This window comes from Pipra filicauda, unplaced genomic scaffold, assembly GCF_003945595.2.
Source record: "Pipra filicauda isolate LSUMZ 115617 unplaced genomic scaffold, ASM394559v2 scaffold66_size7647185_pilon, whole genome shotgun sequence".
NCBI classification, from domain to species: Eukaryota; Metazoa; Chordata; class Aves; order Passeriformes; family Pipridae; genus Pipra; species Pipra filicauda.
In genome coordinates, this window is record NW_024104831.1 from 7,376,613 (window position 1) to 7,391,064 (window position 14,452).

Here is a 14,452-nt window from a genome sequence, read left to right on the forward strand (position 1 = left end):
TATCATTTTATCTTTTGAAGGATGTCTTCAAAATATTCATACCATCGAGAGGATGCATGTTTGCAGTGAGGTTTTTGCAGCACTGTGAAATCTTAGGGTATTTTGGTTGAAATTAAAACATATCAAGGTTTTGGGTTACCTAATTTATATATTTTCATTTGTAAAATATTTTATATGTATTTATGTAAATATAATATAAACCATGGATTTATGAAACCTAGTTTATGAAAATGTCAACTTCTGAGTTATAATATCAAAATATTCTTAGCACCTCATTCTAAGTTTTTATAATGAAGAGAAAATGCTTATTTGTGTGAAATATGTGTCAGCATGTTCTTTGTTCAATTTTTATTGGAAAGTATCATTTTATAGAAGATAAGCAGAATAACATTCTTTCAGTCTCTGAGTTTCAGTTAATAATTGAATTCTTCATACGAATACTAGTTGTCAGACTGAAAGAAGTAATTCAAAAAATTTTAAAAGGAAAATGAAAGGGAAAATCAAGGACAGGAATATTGCAAAATAGATACGAGGAAATATTAGACACAAATTTAACTCCAGTTTGAAGAGAGTTGTGTGTTCCATGCTCAGGACATGTTGCTTATAGGTGGTGCTTGATGCCACGGTGTGCTAAATTCCACATAGTCACAGTGCACCAATTGCAGTTAAAATCTATGAAATTAAACATTTGGGAAGGAGGGCATATAAATCTAAAAATTTTCAACAAACTTAAGCCAAAATGTATGTGCCCAACTGGAGATGAAGGAAACAGACCATCGCATCTCTGTGAGTTAATTACCAAGTACCATTAGCAAAAACTGTTGATCTTCTCGAGCATATTGCCTGTTTAGAAAACAGAGTAGTTTCCGTGTTGGATCGAACCCGGTATGCATTTGGCTGAAGCCCATTTGCAGTACCAACCAGATTGATCTGCGTTACTGTTCTTCATAAATGAAGCTGTCCATGATTAGAGAATTCACACAGCAAGTGGGACACTTCTAGCGTCAGACCCAGTCTGAGGGAGTTCAAAACTACATTCCATCTTTGGTGGAGGAATGTCCCTCTTTCCAGTGGAATTAGGCCTTGGACAGGATAGATTGAAGGAAGTCTGTGTGCTCAGGATTTCTGTGCCTGGAAAGTGAGCTCATGTGGCAGGGTCTCCTCTTTTGTGCCCTTTTTTTGCTTTCTGACACAGAAGTCTTGACCTCTTTTCTGTACAGTGTCATAGTTTTTAAAGAGGAGTCTTGCAGGAGGGTCATGCTCATGGCTTATCATTGGAGCACCTTGGGGACACTGAGGAGCTGAGACCCTCAGCTGGAGAACTGACTTTTGCTTAGGTCTCCCTCTCTGTGGACGAGAGCTTCAACCATTACAGTATTTTCTCAAAGCATTCCAAAAGAGCATTTTAAAAGAATTGACCAAACCTGGTTCAGTTCCCAGACAGAAGTGCCCATGTTTAGAAGAGAGCTTGAGGCTCTGGATCCTGAGGTTGCACAAGCCTCTTCGTACATGCATGTTAGAGGTGCCTCTTGGATGGGGTCTCTACCTTCTGCTTCAGCCCCCATTTTATTTATGGTATCCTCCCATAAGGCAACAGCCCCTTTTATGAATAGAAATATTTACTACAAGGCTTCTGCTTTCTCTGCTTCTATGGGTTTTATAGAAGAAAAAAAAAACAAAACGTGGCACTAACAGTCACCAATAGGTATACTCCATGCAATGCTCAGCTTATACGTGCAAAGATGGGTGTTGGGCAGCCCTGTGATCACAGATTTCCCCAGCTATTCAGGGTCCTCATCCCTCATGGATGGGGATGATTACAGAGCAACTCTCCTGCTCATTCCCAAGCCACCTATTCTCAGCTTTTCTACTTGTCTGTCTCCAATGACTTGTTCTGAACTAATTGCTCCACTACAACAGCACTCTTCAAAGTAACACTTGAAGCCATCCATGGAGAAGGATCTCACTCCACTTACTAATGCTCATTAACGCCAAGGCCTGTGGCTCATACAACTGATTGCAAATCACTCCTTAATGTGCAGATGCCTGTCACAGAGTTTGGCCCACAGTGTGTATGTACTGCAGTTACTCATTCTGGCATGCTTTAAAAGTTGAGATTTAGGAATTTTTTAGTATTCCTGTACTCTGTACAGACCCATAGGAAGAAAAGCCTCCTCCAGTAATTAATTTCCTACTGTTCTCTCTGCTGTCCTCTTAAAGAACATTACCTGTGGTCTTCTGGACCCAGTATTTTCCTCTGGTACATCTCTTTTCTCCTTTTCAGCACCTCTGTCATCCTTTTTCCCTGGATCCTGGTCAGTCAAGTGGATGCATCCTGGTCAGTCAACCCTGTTTCCCTGGCTTGGCAGCAGCCCAGCATCTCCTGGTTGAGCTAGAGCTACTTTCCTAGAATAACTGTTGAGTAACCCAGCATGTGTTACAGCTATGGCATCAAACCAGTGGGTAGTCAGCCTTTGCTTTACAGGTGGCTAGTTGTCACATGGGGACTTGATAAAGTAGGAGGGAGACTCAGGGAAGTCAGAAATCAGGGGGGTGTCTACAAGTCTATCAACTGCTAATAGAAGTGGCTGCCACATACAGGTGGCCAGAAGCACAGACTGATCTGTCCTGAGAAGTCTGTCAGATTTCGTGTCACAAGTCATTATTTCCTTTGGTAACTTATTCCTGTTAAAGAAAATGCAGTTGAATTTTCCACCGAGAAACAGAAAATTCATCCTGAAGAATAACATTTTCCCACGATGAAAACTGTAGTGACTGTCAGATTTCCTCCCCATTGAGGTTCTGATATGCAACCACCTCAGCATATATTTTAGGCATGTAAGTAACCCCATGGATTTCTGAAACAAGTATTTAATACTGTGCTGCTTTGGCCAGCACCAAGACCTGCAGAACCACTGCATATTAGCATATTGATGGCTAAGTCACTTCATTAGAGGCCATGGATAGCTTCGAGTCCTGGAATAAAATGATGTCTTTCAGATACATTTTTCTCTTTTGATACTTATGTCATTTGTAATTGGAAAAGTGAAACATTACCGGCAGCATAGTAATGAATCCTCCTCCCGTCTGCATCTGTGCATCCCATATACCAACTCTCTATATTTGATCCCCAACAATATTCAGCGTTGATGCCAAGAGGAAATCACTAGAGTATGTTAGAAAGTAAACAAGGTGAAATCATATTCTGAAGAAAAGAACACAGAAACAAAACAAAGGGGAACAATCTCAGTGGTCTCTTCATTTTTTATCTGACAACTTCACAGTTAGCTACTGCACTTATTACACTGAATTTAGATCTGTTCTTACTGGATAGGAATCTGTGTTCTGAAAGAAGCAATCTCCTTCTCGCAGTGAACATCATGCACAATGTGACAATGCATGAAAACAAATCAATTTGTCTGGAAAACATAACAAGACCTACTGCTTTCATGCCAGTGACAGCAGGAAATTCATTGTCTAGTCCACTCCTGGCTGTGAAGCTCTGAACAGGGATGTTTCATATGCCCCTATTCAGGCAACATGCGCAGTTCCTCTTGAATTGTATTTTATATTCATATTTTAGACAGGTTAATCTTTGGTGTAATCCCTCTGAAATGGTTCCAGGTCACACTGAAATTGGTAAGAGTTGAGTTTTATGGGAATGTAGTATGTAATTCATGCTGCCAGTATTCTTACTGATGGAAAAAAGGAAAATATATTGTGGATATAATGGCCTTCTAGCAAGACAGGTTTGCCAGGGGCAACAGGAGGAGCTGAGCATTGTCCTGTGTCATATGTGGGCTGTTGGGTTTGTGGCAGGGGAGTGTTATATTGCCCACCTCTCTGTCCTTATACAGTGCATTTAGTTAGGATTAGTTTGGTGCAGTCACATACCGATGGAGCTGAATGTGCAAGTTTTGGTGTGGCACATATACCTTTTCGTTTCATTTTCATTCCCTTTATTCTTTGGCAAAGAGCAGCGCTTAAGAGCAGTAGCCTTTGTGAGAGGAAGCTGCATTTAGCAAAATTCCCCTCAGTTCTCCACTCATTTGGGTTTCTGTCTTTAGTTCTCTTTTGTAAACTGTTACTCATGACTCTTCATGAAGCTCCAGGAGCAGAGTTTCTAGAAGTGTAATTTGGAAACAGGCCCATATGTATCCATAAGCAATTACTCAGTTGATGATTAATATGTTGTTACCTCTCACAATCGAGGAAGATGGAAGTACAGCCTTGCCTTCCTGCTCTGACACTGGGAGAGCCCTTCTCTTGGTGCCACAAAATGCAAATTTCATGACTGACTAAAATAGACAGCTCTGGATTTCTGCTGGTCATATTTTCTTGTCTTTTCTTGTCTATCGTTATCTTACTTAGATAACGATAAGTAAGACAAATCTGAACAACTCTTTGTCCAGCTGCTTTTTTCTCCTTCTGTGTCTTTCTGTCCTGCTTCTTAGTAAGTTTGACAGCTGTATTATAAAAATCAATTCTTATCCCCACAATATGATTCTTTTATACCGATTCTGGTTCTGCTGACTAAGACACTATGAAGATAGTGATAACTCTTCACTTATTAGGACACTGGAATTGAAGTTTTCTAGGTTCTCCATTGCATTATAAAGGATGATTTTTTTATTTATGAAAAAATTTCTTCCAGAATATTTTACTGAGTATGTAAGTAAATCAGATGTGCTACATCAACTATTCCCTCATCTGCAAAAATAAGCACTGCACAGGTCTATCCAAATGGCAAAGAATCCAATGTCTGGTATGAGCTGAGCAAGCACTGCAGCAGTGGATAACTTTGTTCTACTTCCAGCTTATAACTCAGCAATAAATAAAAAACTGATGTTTTATGTGCTAGTTATAGAGCTGGTGTAAAAGTAAAAAGCCTAATTGATAGAGCTATCATATGGTTCCAGAATTATTAAGCTATTCATTACATATGAATTACTGAGGGTTTTTTATGAAAATAGGATTCATAAAAGCACTATTGGTGGCACAAACAATATACACACAAAATTATTGCTGCTGATTAGTCTTTCAAGACACTTCATTGCTCCCATGAAACTGACCTTTTGGACAGGATTTCTCTCATCCGTTTTTCCCAGACAGCTCTGAAATGTCTTCTTTCTAAGCTGACGGCATAGATTCTGCACAACTGCCTATGAATTACATAACTTTTAGGTTGCTAAAGTCAGGTGAGATGAATCCCACACAATGTCACTGTTCTTTGGCTTTGAGTAATGTGATGCTCAAGTGGTGCCCTATCCAAGCTGATAGGGTACAGATAAAACCTAAAAAATTAGCTTTTACATAGTATTTTAATAATCTTAAAGCCCATGGTTCCATTTTATCTTGCTAGTGTTGTCTTACCCATCCTTGCATATGTGTATTTCTTCAGACTTTACCATATTCTTCTGGTTAGCATAAAAAAGCAAACGCGTACCCAGATTCATAATAACCCTCCTGCTACTGACCCACTGTATAATAACTTGGAACAGAATAGTGGTTGAGTTGCAGGCTCGCAGCTTTGTTTCTGTGTAAAAGAATAGATTTAGAAGAGATGTTTGAGATCTTTGAGTCCCTGGGATGGACAGTAAGGAGAGCTTATCCCCCAGTTCTGTATTCTGACATCAGAGCAAGAAATCTGCAGGGGATTGGCGCTTTCAGACTAAGATCAGTTGTGTTTATCTGACTTCAAGAAAAAGTATGAGACTAAAGGTTTATCTCTAAGGCCGCATTAAACTCTGTCAGAGTGCCTAGCTAGGCACTGAAGTACAGAGATGATGGATGACATTGCCATAAATACTCTGTAGCATATTAACAAAAGCCATGCACTTTGCAGAGTGCATGGGATAGTAGGTGCAATGTTTGCACACTGTGTTCCATGGGAACATAACCATTAATCTTTTTTCTATGACTGAAGACTTTTTCCAGCTTTCGATAGTGTCTGGCAAAGAGTACAAAGGGAACGTTGCTACACAGGCAGTCTGAGATTATCTCCAAGCCACAGCGATGGAAGGCTCAGATAACATGTACTGTTCCTCTTGGTATTGTTGATCACATATTGATTTTTAATAATTCCCCCAAAACAATGATTTGAAACCAACAACAATTTCAAAAATATGCTGTGTTCTGGAGGATTGTCTTTTATTTTTTTTCTGCAATGGCACTGTATAAAGTGTATTTCTAGTCAGAGTAAGAGTAAGCTCAGTCTATAAAATCCTTACCTTGCCCATAAGATCAGTTCCTTTCTTTAGGTTGTATAGAGGGAATACGAATCTTCCAAGTTAATAGAACTATTAGTCATCAGATGAAGAAAAATAAGTGGCAATGTTGACCACAGAAAAATGAAAATAGGTATGTTCAAATGGTAATTGTCTCTGTAAAAGTGTATTGACTAGAAATACTGATAACATAAGTATAAAGCCAATGAAATTATAGAGCTAGAGTAGGCAAAGGAAACTCAAGGTAGACTTTTTTGACTGTTTTAAAAGCCAGACTTGAAAAACATATTTTTCATAAATGTCGGTGTCACTATCTAAGAAAACATAAAATAGTTTAAGTTTATGATCTTATCCTGCCCTTGTTACTTGGGCAAACCTTCCAATGACTCCTTTTTGGCTAGTGCTTGAGGGAAGGCTCGAGGAACCAGTCCAAAATTTGACAGGTGATTACAAACGACATCTGTGCCTCAGCATCCAGAGTTTCCCCAGCAGGAATGTGAGCGTGGCTGGGAGGACACAGACACAGCACACATCAGTGCCTGAGGTTACTTTCTCTTCCCTACACAGCTTTCAACAACCTCTTTACAGGGATTATTATCACGTAAATAATTGCATTTGAATGAAGGCTTAGATATATACTCATTCAAGGCAAAAGGAGACAGATAAACAACAAGTGTACCACCAGATAAATCTCAGAATAAAAACCAAAATAACAAACCATCAAGATGTATATTAATTGCAGAGGTTGAAAACCATTTGGATTTCATTACACAGACATGTTATTTCCAAATAAAGTAATTCCTTTTAATAGATTTTTAAATGTGTAATATGCATACATTAAAATAACTATTATTGCAATTTTTCATCAGAGAGGGCTTCAAAATACTGTGATGAAACTGGAAACTGGTTCCGCCATCCTGAGAGCAACCGAACCTGGTCCAATTACACCCTGTGCAACTCTTTCACCTCTGAAAAACTAAAGGTATGATGAAGTTAAAGAGACAGTGGTTGTTTGACAGTGGTTTTGGGCTGGGCTAGCAGTAAGACGTGTGACAGAGAACAGAATAGCCCTATCTTTCATCTTTATTTGTTGCACAAGATTTGAATAGCATTGTTCTTGTGATTTTAGCTTATTAAATTTTTTTTATGAGTGTTCAAACCTAAGCATAGGTTTGCTATGGGGTGCATCATTTAGTAGCAATTCATGTGACAAGTTTTGCAATATTTTTCAAATGCTTTTTAATTCCCATGATTTTCCCTAATTGTCCAACAGTTATAAAATAATCTTTTAGAATCCCAATTTTGCTTTCTGTAACAATAATATTCTAAGCTATTGATGTCTTCTCTGCAGGGCTGGTAATATTAATGTAAGTTAAAATTATTTTTCTTCAGCAAAGAATATTACCCTGTACTCACTCTCTTTCAAAATTTATGAAGGTACCATTAATCCAGAAAAACCTACAAGCGTGAACACATTTAACTTTGACAGTTTCACAGAAGTCAATAGACTATTTACAATAAGAAATTAAGCATTTGCATCAATATTTCCAAAATTGAGTTGCTAAGCTGAAAGAGAAGGACTAAATATAAGAGAACCAAAAGAAATAAAGAGAGAGAAATCTGAGAAAAGCTTAAAAAAAATCAAGTTAGGGAAGCTCATGAAAATAAACATATTTCTCAAATATGAGTGGAGCTCCAGGAAAATCTGATTACAGATTTGTGACAGAATAATTTGTGATTATTTGGAATCATGGAAGGAAAAGATTCAAGACATGATTTGATTTGGGATTTGTGTTGGAGGACCTTTTTTTATGCAGCCAAAAAGCAGTATGTAGTTATATTTAGTAATGATCCAAAGAACCTTGGAAAAGTCTACTGGACTAGGCAGGACATGAATTCTAAAGGTTTTTGCAGCATGAGGAACCATCATGGTAAAATGGGGCTCACCTGTGTGACAAGGAAAGAATAATAGTAACGATATGAGCTCACAGAGGCATTAAATGGAAGCACCATAAAAATATTCCAGATGTTGGCACATGTAAGGAGGCAAAAAATTTAGTTCTGTTACCTATTATCCGTGTCTTCTAGAAGAACAATTTTGAACATCATTCAAGCAAAGAGCACATAGAACAGAAAGGAAAATTATACGCACATCATGATTCTTCTGAAATGAAAAATGATGGAAAATGCAGAAAGAATTTATCTCCACAGAAATGCCAAGTTAGATTATGACCTTTAATACAAATCCTCAAAAAACAGGAGTGCACTTAATTTGTACACTATTTCCACATACCTATACATAATATAATTAGCTTGATAGAAAGTATTACTCTTTGAGAATTCTCTTGCCTCAAGGGAAGAATTCTATGGGAACAAAAAAATAACAGCATGAAAAATCTGAATAAACTAAAAATTTTGTGTGTCAGTATGTTATAAGTCCTGTGTGTCAAAAGGGACATGACAGGTTGCTAGTTCAAGGAGTGCAAAATTAGTAAAATAGTTCACTATTTGTTTGAAGTTAACTGAACATAACAACATGCTATACTTTTGAGACAGCTTATTTAAAAAAAAAAATAAAAATTGTGGTCAGTGTTTAAAAATGTAATGTTAAATTAGCCGACAGTTTAGCCCATTCTGATCTGTCATCATTGCTATTTTTGAAAGCTTTTTTAAGCAGTTGGCGTAGTAAGTTTACATGGAGTAATCAAAAATGCAATTCTGGGTCCCAGATACACAGTTGATTTAGCAGTTGTAAGCTGAAGGTTAGATAGACTGAATAACCAAGAGTCCTCTGGGGTGACACAGAGTTGCACATAGCTATCTGGAGGCCTTTCCTACTAACTGTTTCAGCCTAAGGGTTGTATACAAGATAGGCAGGAAAACAGTACTTTTGAACAGGTCATCTGTAAATTAAATTCAGGCTTTAAGAATATATCCATTTAATGTCATGAAAAAACACAGCAACCATACAGTATGTAGTGGAAGAAATGTCACATGCACACAGGTAAAAACCTCTCCCACTACTCTGTATTCAGAAAGTTGTCTTCTCTGCACTCAGGTCTGCCCTCTCTGGGATTGCTGGTGCTCTCAGAACAAGTTGTCAAGCATTTGCACTCACTAAAAATGTAGTGGCTAGTCTTTGTGAAGAAAAACTAGGAGACCTAGGGTATTTGCAGTTAATATGCATAGTTCTCCGTAACTTGGTGAATGGTATTTACATTCAGATCCTGTCACTTCTACGTGGTCAGACCAGTGTAAATGTGACTTTGGTTTAAATCTGACTCAGGCCACCACCACCTAGGTCAATGAAAGTAGAAGCTTATTCCAAAGTTGTAAAATGACTGAAGACCAAACTATGTAAGAAGACGTGCACCTTTACTAAAAGGAATGCCTTAATTTTCTGAATTGTTTTTGTATTTGTTCTCAAGGCAAAGTTTAAAATTACTTGGAAACACCAGAAAAAAAAAGTGAATAGCAAAACTTAGGGTTGAATTGCTAAAAGCAATTCCTCTACTCACTGAAAAGAGGGAAAATGCTCATGCATAGCAAAAGAAAAACAAATAAAGTAGAGCTGAAAAGAAAATAAGCTCAGCAGAGGAATTAAGGCCCTGAGTTCCTCACTGTTATCTGGAAGACCTAAGTAAAACCTGGAAACTTAGAGGTTTCTCTGCATCAGATCACTGATGAATATGTTGAACAAAAACCCAGCCCTAACAGGAGTCCTGAGGACAGTTAACTACTGACTCATCTCTAAAAAGTGACCATTAAGCTTTTGATCCCTTTTGTTTAAGTTGCTTTCAACCCATAAAAGCTTTCTACCAATCCTGCAGCAAGCTATTCTCTTTAATAGCTCTTTTTGCAATACTTGTCCTGGGCGTATTGGAAATCTGAATGTATTATGTCTGCTGTGGTCTCCTAGAGCTTGGAAAGTTAGTGACACACAGTGTGAGCAGAGATCTCACCCGTTCCTGCAGTGTAACAGGAACGGATCAACACGTGTAAGAAGCACTTACCATTAGACTGTGTCATTCCATTTAATAGATTGCTGACATTAACAATATATAGAAAAAGAATGCTTGAAAGAAAAATGCAAAATGGGAGATCGATTTTTTAGATTCTTCCTTAGTGAGAAAAAAAACACCAAGTGCCTGCAAATTGTTCATGTTTGCCTTTTCATTTTGTTAAATTGCAGATGGCGTTCATACTTTATTATATGGCGATCGTTGGCCATGCTTTGTCTATAACATCCCTGTTGGTTTCCTTGGCAATTTTCTTCTATTTCAAGTAAGTGTTTCTTGCAGACACCCTTCCTTCCTGAGGGATATCAAGTGGTAACCAAAGAAAGTCTTGGAAGGGGACATGGCAGTGAGAAGCAGCTCTTCTGAGTGCCTTTCTAGATAATGCTGGTGAAGAAATCTCAGCACAGGGTCCTCTCTCCAATGGGACATCTCCCAGTGTTGTGTAGCCAAGATCATGCTGTTTTGTTTGTCAAGACTGGTGTAAAAGAGCAGCCCACAGGGAAGTGGTGTAACTGGGGATGGAGTAAGGCCTTTCATTTGCCTGTTGTTCCTTGAAAAGCATGTGCAGACCTTGTCAGGTGCAGTGACTGCACAGGGCAGTGGCTTGAAGCCCCAAGCTCCTGAAGAACAGAAATACCTCTGTATGACACTGAAGGACTAAGCTATTGACCTGAGTAGGTTCTTAGGGGACTCAGCCCTAAGAGTGAATCTGACAGTACTGCGCAGCCTGCCATCATCATTAAAAGGAAAAATAGTGATGTGCTGTATCAGAACTTTAAAAGAGACTAAACTGATACTCACTGAAAGCATTGCAGCTACTGCATGGCAGTTTCACTGGAGCATTTAAATCTTGTTCTTTGGTGAACCTGTCTGCTGTCAATTAGATGTCTGTGCCTCAGCTGTCAGACAGGAAGAGTTGTAAAAGATCAAGCTCCCAACAGCACCACCACCAAGAATAAGTCTAGGAAACATGGGAAAATTAAATGGTTGGACTTTTCATAGACTATAAGAGTCTGTAAGATTGCAAACTCAAAATAGGTGGATCCAAAATACAGGTTGTAAATTCTGGTTATTTCCAGAGAGGCAATTTTATGAGTACCTGTGATAACATGCCTTAATCAGATACAGAGGTAGCTAGAAACTCTGCCCAATGAACTGATGAATTCCCTTCCCATCTAAGTAGATAAAGAGCACAAAACCATAGCTTTGACGAAACTGGAAAGAGCACAATTTAATCAGATTTGGAACCCTATAACCTGGCATGAGTTCTTTGGGACAGTAAAGACAGGATCTGGTCAAATAAGGTGCCCTAAATGGACCAGAAAGGTGATTTCTTGTGGCAAATGAGGCAGGGTCAGCCTGTCTGACTCACTCTTAGCTCTGAGTCATGGACAACGCAAGATCCTGATGAGTCCCAGGCTTTGTGAAAAGACTAGTCTTTGCAGCAGCCTTCCAGACAGTAACACACCTCCTCCTCTCTTTCCTCCTCCACTTCTCCTTCCCCTTCCATGACTAATCCATGACACAAAGGTTACAGGAAGAAGTAGAGAAAGGAATTAAAACAAAGTGCTTCAAAATGAGAGACAAAGAGGAGACCAAGCTACAATCATAAGAAAGTGAGAATGAAGCTGTATGGGAGCACGGCTCATGTTACCTTCAGCTGTTTTCTAACATCTGGCTATGACAGCAGTAGATTATTTGACCTTCAATAGAAGGGAAACTGTCAATCAGACAGTCAATCAGATAGCAAGAGATGATTTCAGGACTGTATAATAACCTTTGACTGTAGAGGCAGCAATGAACAGCTTGCAATGCTTTCAGAAGGCAATACTGAAACAGTAGTGATGAGCATCACTAAGCAATACTAACTCATAACAGGAGACAGAGTATTCATAAAATAGAGTGTCTAATAGCTACATGTATCATCACATTATTGTAGTATTTCTGTACTTGCAAACTGAGACCTCATTATGTTATTTGATAAAACACAAAAGAAAAGAGGGAGTCCTAGCTCCAAATCACTTCCAGTTGAATTAATAAAACAAAGGCATTTGTACAAAGACAGATGGGGAGTACATAAGTTTAGATTTGCCAGAATAATAGATGGTATGTTATGAATACACCTGCAGTTAATTGTTACCAAGGCTTTTAAAAGAAGTTGGAAAAGGATAATGGGTGAAAGGGTAATCTGTGGAAATTTGTTGGGAGACTTCCTCAGGGGTAAGGGAGAACATGGTACAAAGCATGAAAATAATTTGAAAACTAAACAAGGGATTAGAAGATGGAAAATAAGTGTCTGGGGGTGACAATTGGTATTCTCGGTATTCATGAATGAGAAGAAATTAAAGATTCACAGGACGGTTCTATGAAGAAAAGTCAAAATATCCTAGCTGTAATAGAGAAGTGGAGATAGGAACTCAAAAGTAAGGGTGACTGGGAGTAGGTAAGAGAACCTACCTCTGTCAAAGGACATGTCGGAGACAGAATCAATATGAAACAAAGGGAAGCCATGAAAAACATAGGAGACTCTGAAATTCTAAAGAGACAATAGATAATAGAAGCATAGAGACACAAAAACTCACAAGTTTTAGATACAGATAACTGGCTTAGTTGTGCCTTCTTGCATACTGATTAATGAAGCACAGTAGGGAACATACAGAAAGATGGTGGAGGCAGTGCCAAGGAGCCTTCAAAAACACCGCAAAGGAATGGTTAAGAACAGGAAGAGAGCCAGGAAGAGAACTAAGAAAGGTCAGAGAAGGAGGAGATTGCAGATGATTGTCAAAACCAGCAGAAAGGATGAATGAAGTAGGGGTTTGGGTTTTGCTACAATGTTCTCCTGTTGGTGTGGACTGAGTCAGGCAGGTGCTGATGCCATTATGATGGCAAACACTGAAGGTCAAATTAGAAAGTGAGGGTATGGAAACATGCGTTTGATAATCCAGATGTGTCTTTAACATGAAAGCTGGCATCAAGAAAAAAGGACAGGGAATACTGAGAGGAAAGAAGGAAAGAGTAAAACTAAGAGAGGAAGGCAGGCAGGGAAAGGAGGTTGGAGAGCAGACAATGGCAATATGCAGAGAAGGATAGTCCAATTTAATAGATAAATAAGACTGCCAAAAGTCAAGCAAAGCAATGAGGAAGGACAAGAATGGGAGTGGAGACACATGGACCTGGCTGAGATAATCACAAAAGACTGTCTGTATCTGTAGCCATGTAGAAAGGCAGCTGGAGAGACAAGGATCTGCATGCCTGTGGCCAGGAGCTGAAAAAACTGCTCCCAGTAACAGGGAAATTTTTATTTCTTGGGAAGGGGATTGATGTCACACCAATCGTGTTCTCAGGGCTGCCAGAGAAAGGCAGAAAGTGATGACCATGTTATAGTGTCCCAGGAAAAGTGGGGTTAAGTAGCATAGGCAAAGTGTAGTGATGGAGAATGGGGAGAAGGACTCGGGACTGAATAAATTTCACCAGAGCTTAGGAGCAGAAAAGGAACGTCAGATGAGATTTGCGATGGGGGCAAATACAGGTGGAGTAAGCACAAGAACATAGTATAGCAAAAAATAGCTCCAAAGAATACTCTGTTTTGCACAATATCCTGTTCTACAGTGAACCAAACTGAAAGTGCACCTGGCCCCATATTTGGTGCTCAACATTTGCCATTAGCTGATGCTAATGGAATGTCATAAAATCAGGACAAGTGTAAAGAGATACTCTCATTCCTATCCACCAGGACCTGCATCTCATGGACATCCTGAACCAAAAAAAATGTCTTGGTAAATAAGGAGGTCAAGAAACGTGGTGAACATTGCAGAATGATCATAACCATAACCAGAAAGATGACCTAAAGCTAAAGGAAAAATTCCATGCAATGACTCAGAAAATAGGTGTAAGGAGAATGAAGAATAAGTGGCAGGTAAATGAGGAGTTAAAAAAGGAAAATAACTAAGTAAACAAGCAAAATAAGCAGAAAAGGGTTCAGTTGGTTAGATTAGCCCTCTGTTTTAAAGGAAAGTGCATTCTTCATTGACCGCTACATGCAGAGAATCAGAAAGTCACAGCCTGTGTTGCGTGCCAGACGGCAAAAAACTGCAAAAGACTCCTAGTTCTGAGTGGGAAGCTTGCCTTAGCAAGACAGCAGTACTTCTGGTTTTTACCTAGCAGTTTTGCCTGCTTGCTCTCAGTGATCACTGAATACAGACATCA

General features: G+C 38.9%; 1 protein-coding gene across 4 annotated transcripts in view; it reads left to right on the forward strand.

The window, feature by feature from the left end:
* The window catches only part of CALCR (calcitonin receptor), a 159,278-nt gene that overhangs the window by 105,737 nt on the left and 39,089 nt on the right, over positions 1–14,452 (forward strand). For all 4 annotated transcript variants that reach the window (XM_039388625.1, XM_039388623.1, XM_027749207.2 and 1 more), the window contains 2 exons: positions 7,097–7,209; positions 10,420–10,511. In XM_039388625.1, the coding sequence (XP_039244559.1) occupies positions 7,097–7,209; positions 10,420–10,511 (205 nt within the window). The remainder of the gene's footprint in view (positions 1–7,096; positions 7,210–10,419; positions 10,512–14,452) is intronic.